The sequence below is a fragment of the Erythrolamprus reginae genome, chromosome 6 (assembly GCF_031021105.1).
Source record: "Erythrolamprus reginae isolate rEryReg1 chromosome 6, rEryReg1.hap1, whole genome shotgun sequence".
Classification (NCBI taxonomy): domain Eukaryota; kingdom Metazoa; phylum Chordata; class Lepidosauria; order Squamata; family Dipsadidae; genus Erythrolamprus; species Erythrolamprus reginae.
Genome location: NC_091955.1, coordinates 75,884,595 through 75,898,782, shown reverse-complemented (window position 1 = coordinate 75,898,782; position 14,188 = coordinate 75,884,595). Strand labels below are relative to the sequence as shown.

General features: G+C 37.9%; 1 protein-coding gene across 4 annotated transcripts in view; it reads left to right on the top strand.

The window, feature by feature from the left end:
- Nucleotides 1–14,188, top strand: part of TBXAS1 (thromboxane A synthase 1) — a 324,636-nt gene that overhangs the window by 203,894 nt on the left and 106,554 nt on the right. For all 4 annotated transcript variants that reach the window (XM_070756310.1, XM_070756309.1, XM_070756307.1 and 1 more), the window contains 3 exons: nucleotides 1,815–1,903; nucleotides 6,069–6,217; nucleotides 7,282–7,412. In XM_070756310.1, coding sequence (XP_070612411.1) covers nucleotides 1,815–1,903; nucleotides 6,069–6,217; nucleotides 7,282–7,412 — 369 coding nt within the window. The remainder of the gene's footprint in view (nucleotides 1–1,814; nucleotides 1,904–6,068; nucleotides 6,218–7,281; nucleotides 7,413–14,188) is intronic.

Sequence of the window (14,188 nt, the reverse complement as noted above, 5' to 3'; positions counted from 1 at the left end):
CTTTCAATTAAAAGTATCAATAGCTGTTAACAGTTTGGCTAAAATGTTATTGGTCAATGGCTTGGTCAGCAGGATCCACTTGAATCTGCTTCTGGTTTCTAATTTTTCCTGTTTAAGTAGCATTTGCTGTAAGAAAGGATGTAGGATTATTTTTTTTAAGGGCAAAGGGTTACTAAACCAAAAGACACCAGATAGGGGGTATTGGAAGGAGAGGGGAAAATACCATCCTAGCACAAAACTGCATTACAAAAACAATGATTAATGAACAGAAGCAGAAGTTTAAAGGTCATAATTCTAGAATGGCTTTCCTGCTGGCAGGAACAAAGATTGTCAAAGAAGCTGATAGAGCTTGATAGGATCTTTAGGCTCCTTCCTTTGTTTACCGAAAAGATTCAATGGAGGGGATGTTTGTACAATTTTGGTCACGTAAGTGGTTTGGAAGGTCACCCCTGGGTCACATTAATATCATTTTATTCTCTAATGCTACTAGAAATTGCTGAGCAAAGAAGGTCATAGAGGGCACTTGGCTTTTTTGCTAGACTTCTTCTTATTTTCTCATTGTTCCCATCACCCATCTCTTCACACAAATGGCTGTATGACCGTGACGTTTTTGCTTGTATCCTTACAATTTATATTGAATGATTCCTAATATGATTGGATTGCTTGGATTGCTGACTATCCTTAAATGTTGTACCTTATGATTCTTGACAAACTTTTCTTTTATGTACAATGAAAACATATGTACCAAGACAAATTCCTTGTGTGGCTAATAAAATTCCATTCCATTCTATTCTTTATTTATTGTTATTTATTTATTTTGTCAATACATAATGTAGGTTTCAGAGGATATAATCTGAATAAAATACATCAATTAAAAAATAGAAGATAAGGCATTAGGAATACTATGGAAGAAATAATCATTGGGAATAATAGAGTTCATATACAGTACATGGAGCTAGTGGAAACATTAGGATAGGGGATGGAAAGCATGCTGGTGCACATGCTCCATTCTATTCTATTTTTCTATTCTATTCTATTCTATTCTATTCTACTCTACTCTAGACTAGACTAGACTAAACTAGACTAGTGTCAATGTGCAAGCCATTCAAAGTCCATCTGCTAGCCTCCTTTTAATGCATAATCGGTGCCAGGTTTTCTGTACAGGTGCTACTTGCTGCCAACAGAACTTGTGGTATCATTTCTGGACCAAAATATTTTGTTTGCACAAATCCCAAGTTAAATTGGGGTGGGTGAAATAAGTGTAGATCAGCAACAAGGCTAAACACTATGATGGTGTCAATAGCCCTTACCCATGCTCTTGGTGTCATGAAGAAAGATCTCATCCTCTTTTTGTCTTTTCACTTGTCTTGAAGCCAGTCAACAAAAAACTCTGAGACTAAGAAATCTGTTCAAACATAATTACTTAAGAAGCTTCAGGCCTTTCTGCTAAGGAACATCTACAGCAACTTTACTTATTCACGGCAACATCCCTGCTTCCAGCTCTTAGTAAAACCATGTACAATTTCGGGTATCATTTTGTCAAAAAAAGAATACAATGCTTCTTTTGGCCAAGAATAGCTGTCACAATTGTTAAGATAAAGTGGACTGACAGGGGCATTTCAATAAGGGAGAAAGCATGTTAAAACTTGAACTCTCATTTGCATAAATGTAATTCTTCACTTCCTTCCTTGAGAAAATGACTTCCTCCATCGATGAGCAGCTCTTGAGATACTTTTGCTCCTGCAGTATATAATTAATATAGAAAAAATACAATATGTTTTAAAATTGGACCATATACCTGTGCTTCTTTATAGATGACTCCGCTAATTGATGAGGCATGCAATATCCTGCTGAATAACTTAAAGGTCTATGCAGATTCTGGTACTGCTTTTGACATTCAAAGGTACTTTAATAAATTATATTCTACAGGAGATTTTTTTTTTCATCATTGACTTGCCAAACTGTCCTAAATATGGAATTATTTTACAAATGTTTTAATTTTTCCTCTTGTTTTCTGTTGTCAGTTGTTACTTTCAAAGGTAGATGGGCAGGCACATATTTCTCCTGCAAAAAAGGGCAATAAGAATGATCAAGGAAATGGAGCACCTCCCTTATGATACCAGGTTGCAATGCCTTGGTCTCTTCAGCCTTGAAAGACGGCGTTTAAGGGGTGACTTGATTGAAGTGTATAAAATCATGAACGGGATAGAAAAGGTGGATAGAGAAAAATTATTTTCTTTATCACACAATACTAGGACGAGGGGGCACTCCCTAAAGCTCATAGATAAGAAAGCGAGGACAAATAAAGGGAAATATTTATTCACCCAGAGGGTCGTTGGTTTATGGAATTCACTTCCAGAAGAGGTCGTGACAGCTGTCAGCCTGGATAGCTTCAAGGCAGGATTAGACAGATTCATGGATGCCAAGTGTATCGGTGGTTATTGAAACGGATGTCCATGTGCCGCCTCTATATTGATTAAGGCAGGCAGGATTCCCTTGAGTACCATTTGTTGGGGGTCAGGGGAAAGGGAGGGTCTTGCCTTCCCTTTCTGCTCAAGATCCCCATGTAGAAGGTGGGCCACTGTGTGACACAGAATGCTGGACTCGATGGGCTTTGGCCCGATTCAGCATGGCTCGTCTTATGTTCCTATTTATTTATTTATTAGATTTGTATGCCGCCCCTCTCCGTAGACTCGGGGCGGCTCACAACAGCAATAGAACAATTCATAACATATCTAATAATTTAAAAACATTTTAAAAACCCCATTATTAATCAGACATACATACAAACATACCATATATAAATTGTATAGGCCCGGGGGAGATATCTCAATTCTCCTATGCCTGGTGGCAAAGGTGGGTTTTAAGGAGTTTACAGAAGGCAAGGAAGGTGGGGGCAGTTCTAATCTCTGGGAGGAGCTGGTTCCAGAGAGTCGGGGCCACCACAGAGAAGGCTCTTCCCCTGGGACCCGCCAAACGACATTGTTTAGTTGACGGGATCCAGAGAAGGCCAACTCTGTGGGACCTAATCGGTCGCTAGGATTCGTGCGGCAGAAGGCGGTCCCGGAGATATTCTGGTCCGATGCCATGAAGGGCATTGATTTGGTAATAATATTTTTTTCTAAAACAGGAATTGTTACTAAAACCAGGGGTGGGTTCTAACTTACCTTGCAGCTGGTTCACTTCCTCCTGCGCTGCGTTGCTACGCTACATGCAGAGTGCTGAAGATTTGCTAAATATCCTCCCCCAAAGCCAAAAACAAAATGTCACATGCCCAGTCCCGGAAACCTGGCTTCTGTGCATGCACAGAAGAAAAAAAATCAGCGAAATACCCCCCCCCCCCAAAATTGGGGGAAATTGTTTTGTTTTTTTTTAAAGATGGCAGCGTCCACAGACCGGCATCGACAGAACGGGTTCTGTGATGTCACCAGTGGTTTGCTACCAGTTCTATAGAGCCGGTGCGAACTGGGAGGAACCCACCTCTGACTAAAATGATGGGTACTTGGGCATCCAGATCAAGGCTATCTATAAATGAAATTTTAATAAATTAGAAAGGAAACAAACGCAAACAAACAAACACACCAATTGCGGCCCTATCTGGACCGGGACTCACTGCTCACAGTCACTCATGCCCTCATCACCTCGAGGTTCGACTACTGTAACGCTCTCTACATGGGGCTACCTTTGAAAAGTGTTCGGAAACTTCAGATCGTGCAGAATGCAGCTGCGAGAGCAGTCATGGGCTTTCCTAAGTATGCCCATGTCACACCAACACTCCACAGTCTGCATTGGTTGCCGATCAGTTTCCAGTCACAATTTAAAGTGTTGGTTATGACCTATAAAGCCCTTCATGGCATCGGACCAGATTATCTCTGGGACCGCCTTCTGCCACACGAATCCCAACGACTGGTTAGGTCCCACAGAGTTGGCCTTCTCTGGGTCCCGTCGACTAAACAATGTCATTTGGCGGGACCCAGGGGAAGAGCCTTCTCTGTGGCAGCCCCGACCCTCTGGAACCAGCCGCCCCCGGAGATTAGAACTGCCCCCACCTTCCTTGCCTTTCGTAAACTCCTTAAAACCCACCTCTGCCATCAGACATGGGGGAACTGAGACATCTCCCCTGGGCCTATACAGTTTATACATGGTATGCTTGTGTGTATGTTTGCTTTTAATAATGGGGTTTTTAGTGTGTTTTTTTAATTATTAGATTTGTTCTTACATTGTCTTTGTTATTGGTTTGAGCCTCCCCGAGTCTACGGAGAGGGGCGGCATACAAATCTAATAAATGAATGAATGAATGAATGAATGAGTGAGTGAGTGAGTGAGTGAGTGAGTGAGTGAGTGAGTGAGTGAGTAAGTAAATAAGTAAGTAAGTAAGTAAGTAAGTAAGTAAGTAAGTAAGTAAATCAATCAATCAATCAATCAATCAATAAAAACTCCAACTACATTTGCATGTCACGATAGCCTGTAGGATAGTGCCCAGAATCACTTCAGTAGTGATGGGTGGCATGTAAACATATTTATTTTTTAAATAAGCCTAGATTATATAAACTCTCTTCTCTGCTAGCACAGTTACAAATATGAACTCCAAAATACTTGTTTCCTGTATGATTAACTTAACATTAATATGACACTGGACTATGGTTTGTTGCAAGAAGTTGGATGGGTTATGTATTTACTTACAAAACATTGACTCTACATGTTAGCACAGGGGTTCCAGTTCTTTCCTACCGATTCATTATCCAAGAGAACTGGATTGCTTATTTGTACCCTGGCTATCATTAAGTGTTGTACTTTATGATTCTTGACAAAATTATCAGAGAAAGAAAAAGATAAAGAAGCAAGAGCATCTGAAACCCACTCAGGCAATTTGAAAATTATAAAGTTCTTCATACGACTAAATGTGACTTTTTTTGTTTTGCTTTGCTGGTCCTGGTAAGTGACTGAAGTTAAATGACTGACTGATTACCCCAAGGAACCAGCTTGAACAGAAAGAATTTGGGGTTTGGACTAGAGCAGTGTTTCCCAAGCTTGGCAACTTGAAGATATTTGGACTTCAACTCCCAGAATTCCCCAGCCAGCGGATGCTGGCTGGGGAATTCTGGGAGTTGAAGTCCAGATATCTTCAAGTTGCCAGGGTTGGGAAACACAGGACTAGAGGAACTCCAAGGTCCCTTCCAACTCTATTATTCTATGTTGTTGTTTTATGATAATTTGGGGTCATTAAGTTAATAAAATGTCTGCTAAGTGGTAAAAAGAGCATTTCAGACAGGCTGATTCAATATGATTTTTTTTTAGAATAAATGAGTAAAATCTATTTCTGGATAGTATACAATGGTTTGTTGTGTTTTTTAAAGGTTTTAAAAACTAAAGTACTATTTGAAATGGCAGATAAAAATGATGCTACATTTTTTTTTAATCTGTTTATTACTGATCAATAGCTCTTGAATACCACCTTAGTTGCTCTTTCTGCAAAAGAAAGCGACTTTAGCTGCTTGTATCATTTAAAAAAAATTAAAGCAATTAATGCTATTTTGTTTTTTAGATGAAAAGTTGTTAATTCATTTATTTCAATACCTAATGACCGGCAACTGAATATGGAAAATACTTTCATTGCCATTGACATCTTAAATAAGATCCATTCTGGAATTGTATTTATGGTGTTACATTCATAAATGTAATTATCACTTGATCTAGGAAGCATCAAATGATGAACCAACTCTTTGAAAGTTCAGTTTTAGAGAAAGGAGATAGGAACTGATTTCCAGCTGTTCATCAAATTTCATTATGATAATATGTGTGATGCTGCATGAAGAACCATACATTAAGAAACCGTGGTTTTCCATTTTATGGTTTTAAAGTATTTATAGGATTCCCCCACTACCACCCCCACCCCCCCAAGAAATATAAATATTAAAGAAGCTACATATAGTAGTCTGGCAAGTTGTTATAAATAACTCTTGATGTTATGATGTGAGTTTTAAACACTAACCCACAAACACTTTACAGCAAATAATAAGATGTAATGGGGGGAAAAATTAACATTCACATTTTTGAATTTGTTCTAGGAATTACGGTTCCTTCATGTTGGATATTGTTGCAAGTGTAGCTTTTGGTACCCATGTTAATTCTCAGAAGACTCCTAATGACATTTTTGTTAAGTACACCAGAAGATTCTTTGAACCTTCAATAGTTAAACCTCTTCTCATCCTTGCTGGTAAGTATAGCTCACATCGGTGACTGCATCTATCTATAATTTTAATGTGTTTAGTATTAATATTGATTTCTTTTATTATTGTATTATATTGTGTCCCTGAGGCCCATGGGATTGGGAGACATAGAAGTCGGATAGGATAGATAGTTAGATAGTTAGATAGATAGATAGATAGATAGATAGACAGACAGACAGACAGACAGACAGACAGACAGACAGACAGACAGACAGACAGACAGACAGACAGACAGTTGGGGGAAAGATCAAAAGCAACATGAGAAAATATTATTTTACTGAAAGAGTAGTAGATCCTTGGAACAAACTTCCAGCAGACGTGGTTGGTAAATACACAGTAACTGAATTTAAACATGCCTGGGATAAACATATATCCATTCTAAGATAAAATACAGGAAATAATATAAGGGCAGACTAGATGGACCATGAGATCTTTTTCTGCCGTCAATCTTCTATGTTTCTGTGTTTCTATGATAGTTCTTATAAAGGACAAATATTTCAGAGCAAATTTCTCATATGAAAAGTCTTCACTGACCTGCTTCATGGTTAATTAAATGGTACATTTACACAAAACATTGCCACTGTCATAGGACAGACCATCTAATTGTTTCAGGACTCTGTAAATATTGTTTGGGAAGAATATGCAGATATAAATGAGTGAGGCAGACTGGATTTCAGAGCAAGACAGGTTAATGGGTATGATTTGTAACCTCCCAACTGTGTTTTAGAATCATCATGCATCACAGAGCTTGGTGGAACTTTTTTTTAAAAGCCTTGTCATTCATCGAATGTGTTACTGCATCTAATGTAGCAAAATTGTTTTGGACAATGTTATCAATTGGAACAAGCTTTATTTAATTTATTTTTTATTGAAATTATCTCACTTTTTTTAGAAGATAAGCTATATCATTTTTTTTTTAAAAGTTTAAAAGGGAGAAAAGTAGATTTCTCAATTTAGAAGAAAGAATAGTCTGAAGTTAAGGGTTGGGATTAATTGCATGAATTGATCATTGAACAACTGCTAATGTTGCTCTTTCAAAATTCTATTAAAGTTGCATTTCCATTTATAATGATCCCTCTACTTCGCATCTTGCCAAATAAGAAACGAGATGAAGTGAATGATTTTCTTATCAGTCTCATCAAGAATATGATCACCTTGCGAGACCAGCAGGATCCAAATAAGGTAAAGCATTTTATGTTTGCTGGACCAAAGTAAAGATATGTTTAATTGCATTCTGTTCTGCCGGTGTGTTTCAACCGCCTGTAATTACAGGGTAATTAGTCCAGGAAGACACACACCACACGATAAAAGGATAACCCAAAAGTTTTTATAAACAGAAAAACAGAAACAGCTCCCTTTTTAAATGTCAAAGGGATTTTCTGGTACACACAAGGCACAGGTTAAATGCAATCCAATTGCTCACCCAATAACTGGGAAATTGAGTCCAATTCTAAAGTCCAGAGAGTCCACACACAATCTTGAACAGCACAAAAACCACGATCTTGACGAAACAATGAATCAGATAACCTGCCATGAGGCTAAAACACCTAGTTGCACTTTTATCTGTAGCACTAATTACAGCAGCCCCACCCAACCATAGGTGGCCTCATTTATCTCCTGTAATAATCCTTCAGTTGTTGTCTCCTATGCATCACTCTACGCATGCGTGGATGTGTCATTAATTCTTGTTCCGAATCCAGGGATGATACAGATGATTGATCTCCTCCTGGGCTGTCTGCAAAACTCCCCTCTTCCCTGTCACTCACGCTTCCTTGGTCAGAGGAGGCTTCATCGGCAGATTCCATCGGGAGCAAAACAGGCCTGCAGCATATGGATGTTTCCCCCACATCAACCTGCACATTCCTTGGGGCAGGAGCTGGGCCAGAGCTAACCACAACACATTCTATATATCTAACAATTTATCCACATTAGAGATATAATTCAAAACTTCAAAAATGAATTGATTTCATTTGGTGTTGTCTTAACATTGCTATATTTGGGTAGAAATTTATAGGATTGTGAGACTGGTTCTACAATAGTCATGATGCTGTTAAGGATACATATGTGAATTAAACTACAGTATTAGTGGTAGTTGTAAATTTAAACAATGTTATGCTTATTAACATTAATATTTTAGACATCATAGTAAAATATGTATATAACCTTTTTCCTTTGTCTTTAAAGGTTTAAGTTATCTAAACATTAATAAGAGTTTTAATAATCTCCATTCAACACTTCATAAAAAACTACAGTACCATACTTAAATAATGAAATGTACTATTTGTGTTCTATAATTATATAATAAAACAGCATTAAAAGAAATAATCTATACATTCTCCAAAGTTATATCCTTAACAAAAGGAATCTATCAGAAACTTAATGTGAATAGTATAATTGTGAGAACTATTATACAACATTGGGTGGGCAAATCTATGTTGGTATTACAGAAAAACGATGCATACATTTTGTCTTCATGTTTGTTTTCTTGACCTGATGGCCAAAGAAAAAGATTTTAAAGCATTTTTTCTTTAAAGTGTACATATTTTCAGGCAATTTTTAGTTATATTTGTTTTTCGGTAAGTATTTTATATTATATTTGCAACAGTTATTTTGCTAACTTACGTGAAATAGTCCTGTGTTATGTAACTTATATTGAAATTAATACACAAACTTTTTTGTTGGTTAAACAATGTACATTAATATTGTTTGTTTCTTAATGTTAGCTACTACTGGAAAACTCATAAACTGGGCATTAATTCAATAATCCTTTTCTGTTACTTTCTTTTTCTCTCTTTTTCTGGCATTTAAAAGTATTCCGCCTCTGCTGATGATAGGAATGATAGCTAAACTGGCATAGGACACTGTTCAAAATGCTATAGCTGCTCAATTTCATATTCTAAACAGTTCAGTTGATTGCTTTAACCTTGACTTCTAGATGTTTTTTTGCTCTTCTTGATGTTCATTGCAAAAGAAAGTATGAAAAGACTATAAGAATGTTTTTCTTGTGGTTAAAGGTTCTCATTAAAACTAGAATGAAAATTGCACTTTAAAGTTAATGGTAATAATTTTTAAGACTAGTATTTTATCCATTTAAAAACTGTTTTTCCAGAAAGCATTTGCACTCTCTCTCTGTCCATCTCTGTATATCCGTTGTTCCAGATACTTTCTTTATATTTATTGCTTTCATTCTTGATCTTATATTTGATCCTTGAATATTTATTTATCTATTAAATTTCTATTATCAATTTTTACAAATACAGTAATCCCTCATTTTTCGCAGGGGATGGGTTCCAAGATCACCTGTGAAAAACGAATTACCGTGAAGTAGAGGAAAGATAGTTTTTTATGTATTTAACAAGTATTTGGACTTTTAAAACCCACCCTTTGCATTAAACAGTCATTCTATAATGTTTCTCAGCTGGAACTACATGTGATACCCTACCAATTTCTTTAATTTCTTTATTATTTATTTATTTTGTCCAATACATAATACACATTGAAGAGAAAGATATGTAATAATATAAGTAAAGAAAAGAATAGAAGAAAAGATATAAAAGTATAGGTGAACATATTTGAAAGGAAGAAAAGATAAATGAGATAAGGAGAGACAATTGGACAGGGGACGAAGGCACACTGGTGCACTTATGCACGCCCCTTACTGACCTCTAAGGAACCTGGAGAGGTCAATCGTGGATAGTTTAAGGGAAAAATGTTTGGGGTTAGGGGTTGACACTACTGAGTCAGGTAATGAGTTCCATGCTTCGACAACTCGGTTGCTGAAGTCGTATTTTTTACAGTGAAGTTTGGAGCGGTTAATATTAAGTTTGAATCTGTTGCGTGCTCTTGTGTTGTTGCGATTGAAGCTGAAATAGTCATTGACAGCTAGAACGTTGCAGCATATGATTTTGTGGGCAATACTTAGATCGTGTTTTAGGCAATGTAGTTCTAAGCTTTCTAGACCTAGGATTGATAGTCTGCTTTCGTAGGGTATTCTGTTTCGAGTGGAGGAGTGAAGGGCTTTTTGGTTAAGTATCTTTGGACATTTTCAAGGGTGTTAATGTCCGAGATGTGGTATGGGTTCCAGACAGATGAACTGTATTCAAGAATGGGTCTGGCAAAAGTTTTGTAGGCTCTGGTGAGTAGCGTGAGATTGCCAGAGCAGAAGCTGCATAGGATCAGGTTAACAACTCCAGAGTACAGTAGTACTGTAGAAGAATTTTATGAATTTTTAATGAATTTTAAACCAATGAAGTAGCGAATCCGCAAAAGATGAACCACGAAGTAGCGAGGGATTACTGTAACTCAAGGCGGCAAACATATCTGACACACTTTCCCCCTCTTTTTTGCCCCACAGCAACAATCCTATGTTGTGGATTGTACTGAGAAAGTGTGATTGGCCTAAGATCACCCATTTTCCTGCTTAGGCAGGACTAGCACTCACAATATCTCACTTTCTATCTGGGAGCCTTAATCTCTAGACCAAAGTGGCTCTGTTGTTGAAGCCCAGTTGTGCTGTATTGTTATCGAGGACTGTTGTTTTAGGGCAGTAATGGCGAACCTTTTTTTCCTCAGATGCTGAACTAGCTTGCGCGCATGCTATCGCGCATGTACAAGTGCCCGCATCCATAATTCAATGCCTGGTGAGGGCCAAAACAGTTTACACGGCCCCCCTGTAGCCCTCTGGAGGCTGGAAACGGCCTGTTTCCCAACTTCTGGTGGGGCCAGTAGGCTTGTGTTTCACCCTCTTCAGTCTCCAAAGGCTTCCCTGGAGCCAGTGGAAGGTAAAAACACCCTCCCTTATCCTCAAGAGGCTCTCTGGAAGCCAAAATGCCCTACCAGAGCCTCTGTGCAAGCCAAAAATCAGCTGGCTGGCGCACACATGCACATTGGAGCTGAGCTAGGGCAACGGCTCACGTGCCAGTAGATATGGCTCCGCGTGCCACCTCTGGCATCCGTGCTATAAGTTCATCATCACTGTTTTAGGGCATTGGGTGCTGTTTTTTAATGTTTTTTTTCTTACATAGTTTTAATGTTGCTGTTAACTGCTCAGAATTATGTTGTACAAGCTGGGAGACTATGTTAATTTTCTTCAATAAAAAAATCATATTAGAGGCTTTTCCTACTTCCTTCTAGTGGCAGGTAAAAATTCTCTTCTTCCAGTTAGCTGTTATTGCCTTTCGTAAACTTCTTAAAACCCACCTCTGCCGTCAGGCATGGGGGAACTGAGACATCTCCCCTTGCCTATGTAGTTTTATGTACGGTATGCTTGTGTGTATGCTTTTTAAATAATGTGGTTTTTAGGCTTTTAATGTTAAACTGTTATTTTAGACTCTTGATATTAGATTTGTTATTGTACAGTATATTGGTTTATCACTGCTGTGAGCCGCCCCAAGTCTGCGGAGAGGGGCGGCATACAAATCTTAATAATAATAATACCATCATAATAATAATAATAATTATTATTATTATTATTATTATTATTATTATTATTATTATTATTATTATTGTATTGGCAGTTCTGTGTCAGCAAAAACTTCAGAAGAAAAGGATTTAGGGGTAGTGATTTCTGACAGTCTCAAAATGGGTGAACAGTGCAGTCAGGCGGTAGGGAAAGCAAGTAGGATGCTTGACTGCATAGCTAGAGGTATAACAAGCAGGAAGAGGGAGATTATATAGAGAGCTGGTGTGAGACCACATTTGGAATACTGTGTTCAGTTTTGGAGACCTCACCTACAAAAAGATATTGACAAAATTGAATGGGTCCAAAGATGGGCTACAAGAATGGTGGAAGGTCTTAAGCATAAAACGTATCAGAAAAGACTTAATGAATTCAATCTGTATAGTCTGGAGGACAGAAGGAAAAGGGGGGACATGATCGAAACATTTAAATATGTTAAAGGGTTAAATAAGGTCCAGGAGGGAAGTGTTTTTAATAGGAAAGTGAACACAAGAACAAGGGGACACAATCTGAAGTTAGTTGGGGGAAAGATCAAAAGCAACGTGAGAAAATATTATTTTACTGAAAGAGTAGTAGATCCTTGGAACAAACTTCCAGCAGACGTGGTAGATAAATCGACAGTAACTGAATTTAAACATGCCTGGGATAAACATATATCCATTGTAAGATAAAATACAGAAAATAGTATAAGGGCAGACTAGATGGACCATGAGGTCTTTTTCTGCCGTCAGACTTGCTGTGAGCCGCCCCGAGTCTGGGGAGAGGGGTGGCATACAAATCTAATTATTATTATTATTATTAATAATAATAATAATAATAATAATAATAATAATAATAATAATAATAAATAATAATAATACTGTAATAGAAAGATTAATCCTTCTCTGACTCGTATAATTATTACTAGTGTGTTGCATATGAACCACCAAAGGCAACTGATTCTTGAAGCTGGCTGCTATTTTTTCCAAGAACATAGGAAAAAATGTAACATATAGCTAGTAAAGCAATAATTGACCTGGAAAAACTAGACGGTAAATCTGAACTGCAAGGATGGTGCAGGAGCAGACAGCAGCTTCTCTGCAGAAGGTGTTAGGTACAATTTTGGCATCTCGACGTAGGGTTGGAAATTCTGTAATAACTGCTGCCCATCAGTGGTAAAAACACGTCTAACAAATCTGGCCAGTATAATTCTTGCAACCATTTGTAATATTATTCAGAGTGACTAAGAAAGGGCTGTCAAACAGTGTTGGGTTTTGCTCATATTCTGGAGGGAGCAGCTAAAAGACTGAGAAGGTCACTTCAAACAGCTGGTTTGCATTATCATGAAAAGACAGAAAATTCTCACTTTTAAAAGTTGCTGTGTTAATTATTCAGTCAGGGAGAAGAGGATGTGCTTGTTGAATTTGTGTTTCAGATGCCAAAATAAATTGGCTTACATTAGATGTTCTGCATCTTGACTAGAAGGGAGAAAGTGGGAATTTATTAACAGTAAATTGTCCCACCCCCGTTTCGAAGTTGGGTGGTAAAGCAGACAATCTGTTCGAGCCGAAGGTGTGCATTTGCAGCATTGGGCCCCAAAGTATCACAGCCTAGATGAGAATGCAGGGATGTTCTTAATCCAGGACATAAAGTGGGTTAGGGATTCTTTAAAAATCATGTACTTTATTGTTTTTAAAATGCAACTTAATTATACTTTCCACCAGGGGTGGGATCCAACATAAAAATACCAAATATATATAAATAAATATATACCAAAATAAGGCCGAAATAGATCTATCCTAGTCTCCCTTAATTTTCAAATTCAGCAAAAAAAAAACATGTGACATATACAGATAGAATTGTCGGCTATCAATAAAATCAACTGCCTTGGAAATGGCCCTGGGTTGGGCCGAGAGGCAAATAAGGAGCTGTGATGTTCCTTCAATACACCAGGGTGATTCGACACAAAAATATGTAACCCTTCCCTGGTGCAGAGTTGAAGGGATTGGATACTGTAGCCTAGAGGATAATTCTCTGCCTTACAAGGTAAAGGATGCAGGTTCAAGTCCCAGTGGGTATGGCTAGCTGATGAGGCCAAAATGAGGCCAAAATAGATCTATCTTAGTCTCCCTTAATTTTCAAATTCAGCAAAAAAAAAACATGTGACATATACAGATAGAATTGTCGGCTATCAATAAAATCAACTGCCTTGGAAATGGCCCTGGGTTGGGCCGAGAGGCAAATAAGGAGCTGTGATGTTCCTTCAATACACCAGGGTGATTCGACACAAAAATATGTAACCCTTCCCTGGTGCAGAGCTGAAGGGATTGGATACTGTAGCCTAGAGGATAATTCTCTGCCTTACAAGGCAAAGGTTGCAGGTTCAAGACGATGAGCCAGGTTCCTTAGTTTATTTATCAGAGGGAAGTGAGCCTGTTAGTGATTTAGGAGTGCCTCGGGGAGCTGACATTACAATGGAAAGTTGTTCCCTGTCAGATAGTGATCATGAGGTATTAGACAA